At 27.1% G+C, this 3,345-nt stretch overlaps 1 protein-coding gene across 1 annotated transcript in view; it reads right to left on the reverse strand.

Annotated features, from left to right (window-relative positions):
* Positions 1 to 1,822: 1,822 nt before the first annotated feature.
* LOC106787074 overlaps positions 1,823 to 3,345 on the reverse strand; it is a 2,732-nt gene continuing 1,209 nt past the window's right edge. The window contains exons 3-4 of the mRNA XM_014749112.1: positions 2,283 to 2,947; positions 1,823 to 2,206 (exon numbers count right to left, since the gene is read on the reverse strand). Of these exons, the coding sequence (XP_014604598.1) occupies positions 1,991 to 2,206; positions 2,283 to 2,947 (881 nt within the window). The 3' untranslated portion in view covers positions 1,823 to 1,990. The remainder of the gene's footprint in view (positions 2,207 to 2,282; positions 2,948 to 3,345) is intronic.

Raw genomic sequence — 3,345 nt, forward strand, 5'->3', positions numbered from 1 at the left:
TATATATATAATATATATATAATATATATTTGTGTGTATATATATCATTTATACACAGATATGCATTTATAATATATAATATAAAAGGACTGTCCTTATACATATATATATAGCTTACAGCTACGTTGTTTTACAATTTTTCAATCATGTTAACGTCAATCGAAAGGTTAGTAGAAAAGAATCTTTCTAGTATAAGGAATACCAATCGATAAATAATGTTTGAACAAGGTTTTTATGCATATTGTTGCTATTTTAGGAATATTATATAACATTCCAAAATCTTGATAAAATTTTTCTCCGAAGTATTTTACAAAGACCTTCGAAGCAATACCGTTTCAGAATAAAACCTCTTTTTTAAATAACTTTTCCTAATAATATGGTGTATTAACAAAGCGATAAAATTATTTGTAATCGTGTTTTTCTATGATCTACTAAAATGATATAATTTGATAAGAGATCAACCTGCACAAAATATCATCGCAAATCGTGCCATTATAAAAGGTTTAATGATAGAACTGTTGTTTCATTTTTTTGTTCTTTTTCATGATTTCTATCAAATAGATTTATACAATGTCGAATGATAAAGGAAAAGAAGTATGATAGCATTTATGAGTAAGGATAGAAAAAAAAAGATTAGAAAATATCTGCTGATAGATTAGAATCAATACTGTCCCACCAAAGCTATGATCTTCTATTTTTACGCGTATCTGTAAACGTATCTAATTTCTTTGAGCTCCATTAGTAGACATTTCTAAGGAAGCTCTTTTAAAAAACAATTACTACGTTTATCTTACTTCTCTCTCTCTACGTGCGCGCGCGAGATTAGATTTTTATTAAATATTAAATATATTGTCAAATTTCAATGATTGTTTGAAAACGAAAAAGAGGAAAACCGAATAGTGCAATAATTATGTGCATATCCCATTTGTAGATATCTCGTAAAAAAAAGAAGAGAGACCATTCTTGTTTGAAAAAAATGCATTTAAATCGTCGAATCATATCAAAAATGAAAACTAATTGATTGCGAATCAAATGCGTAAATATTTGTTAATGCGAATCTGTCGAAGATAATAATCGTAATATTTTATAATAAATATCATTGAATAAACAAGAGGAAATTGATCGAGATTAGAATGATCGATAAGACAACTTAGATAGCACATATTAGACTATGAAAGTAATCAAACGATTCCTAATTAATTTACAGTAAAAAAAAAAAATAAGAAAGAATGAAAAATTAGAGAAAAATTTGCAATTTGAATAACATATATAATGGTTAGAATTTATGGTCGATAATGTATGAAAGAAACAAAAAATATAATAACCATTTGAATTGAGCAGATATCATGAAAACTCTAATAGCGCATATTATGAAATATACCGTAATGAGGTGTACAACGTAAGTCATAATAATTATTAACTTGTATATTCGTCATTGAAATAAACAAGAAAAATGTCCCTAATCTTTACTGATAGAATGACGTAACCCAATGATGATACGTATATAATGACATTTTCTAATTTTGCATGATTTTAATAGAAAATGAAATATTAGTTGAAAGCTTAATTGGTTTGACTCTGTTCTCAAGTTTGAAGGTCCTTTCACGTTACCTACAATTTATAATAATCGGCCTTGTCTAGTAATTTAATCAACTCGTTAAGAGGAACAAGTAAAACGATGATTAGACGAATTTACTAAGAATTTTCCAATCTTCTTTTCTAATGTCGCAGAATTTCATTCATTTTTAGTTGCGTGTCTGATATACGTTTGCAAAAAAAAAATTATGTGGGAACGATAAAATAATTGATTTCATTCAATCTATTTAAATATTCTTTACTTTGTTAATAATAATGTATTAATTTAAAAGACCAAAAAAAAAGTTAATTAAGTGTCTACTATTTCAATAGAAGAAGAATTTATTTAATCGAAAATATTAACTACTAAACATGCGTTTAAAGTCAAAAAAGAAATATCTGAAAGGATGTATTTTTAATCGGTAAAGTGATTTTCTAACATGTTTTCGCCATCTGTTCCATAATTTGGTATCGTGGGAAGCGGGCCAGTTGCTTCGGTAATACTCTTCAATTTGACCTTGGCAAATTCATGAATTATTGCAGAATTTTGAAATTTTACCTTGATCGTTGTTACCGTAAAACTTTCGAAGGATTCATTTTCTTTAACCGTTATCCTACTGAACGAGGATATCTTTGAACAAAATATTTTCCAATTAATATGATTACAATTGAAATTGAAACTTTTTTAAATTTAGGCAAACACTCACCACTTTCTTTTCCAGGTTGCCTCTTGTTAACCAGGATAAATAATAATTACTGTTAACGCATCTTTTTGGATTTCGGAATTTTTCTATAATCAGGTTGATATTTCCAGATTTTTTAGGCACGCCGATCAATGTTAATTTCACATCATCTTGTTCATCAGACGATGATTCCTTTTGTTCTTCTTCCAAGGAAGAAAGATTATCTTCTTGCCAAGAAATATTAAAAGCAGTATTGCATTCGCCAATAGTAAAATTTTCTTTTTTTACGAACGAAGTGGACACCCCCATATATTGACGAATATTAACACCTATGGTCATTTGAGCTGCAAAATTTTGTATCAATTTCAAATGATCTATGTCGATCGGATTTTTCATATTCCATCTATTCATGCCATTTTCATTGTATCCTAATTCAAAATTCTGATTGACGAAAATGTCGCCGGTTTCGTTGACGTTGTTAGTCATATCAACCATACGATAATTCATTCTAGAAATACGACATAGAAGAGTGTCCTCGTTTTTTACCCGACATCCTACATCACCATTTATATCCATTTGTACTGGATCATTTTCCCCCTCATTGGTTTTGGTTGTCAATATGTTTAATTGATAATTTATTTCCGGCCCGTACTTCCATTTTTCTATTTCCGGTATGGCGAACTGGGTCGCTAAATTAAAAAAAAAAAAAAAAAAAAAAAAAGAGAAAAAATTTAAATTATTTATATTTCCTATATATTGTTTATTCCCATGTAGAAATAAATATATGTGTACCCATAATTATGAAAGTGGTTTAATTGTAAATCATATATCTCTTGTTTCGAGATATTTAAAGAATTTCATTTGAACACTGCATAAATTCAATATAACGTTGAAATAATAAATGTCAAAACTACATTGAATTAATTTAGTTTAAAATAATGTGATATGAAGTAATTAAAAAACTCCTTTTTTAATTTTGACTTACAATTAGATTACTCTTTCGTAATTATGTGTGATAATATATAATATAATAATTTTTATAATCTTATTATAAAAAATATATATATATATATATATATTATAAAAA

The sequence above is a fragment of the Polistes canadensis genome, unplaced genomic scaffold (assembly GCF_001313835.1).
Source record: "Polistes canadensis isolate GaletaPanama2010 unplaced genomic scaffold, ASM131383v1 scaffold_91, whole genome shotgun sequence".
Lineage (NCBI taxonomy): Eukaryota > Metazoa > Arthropoda > Insecta > Hymenoptera > Vespidae > Polistes > Polistes canadensis.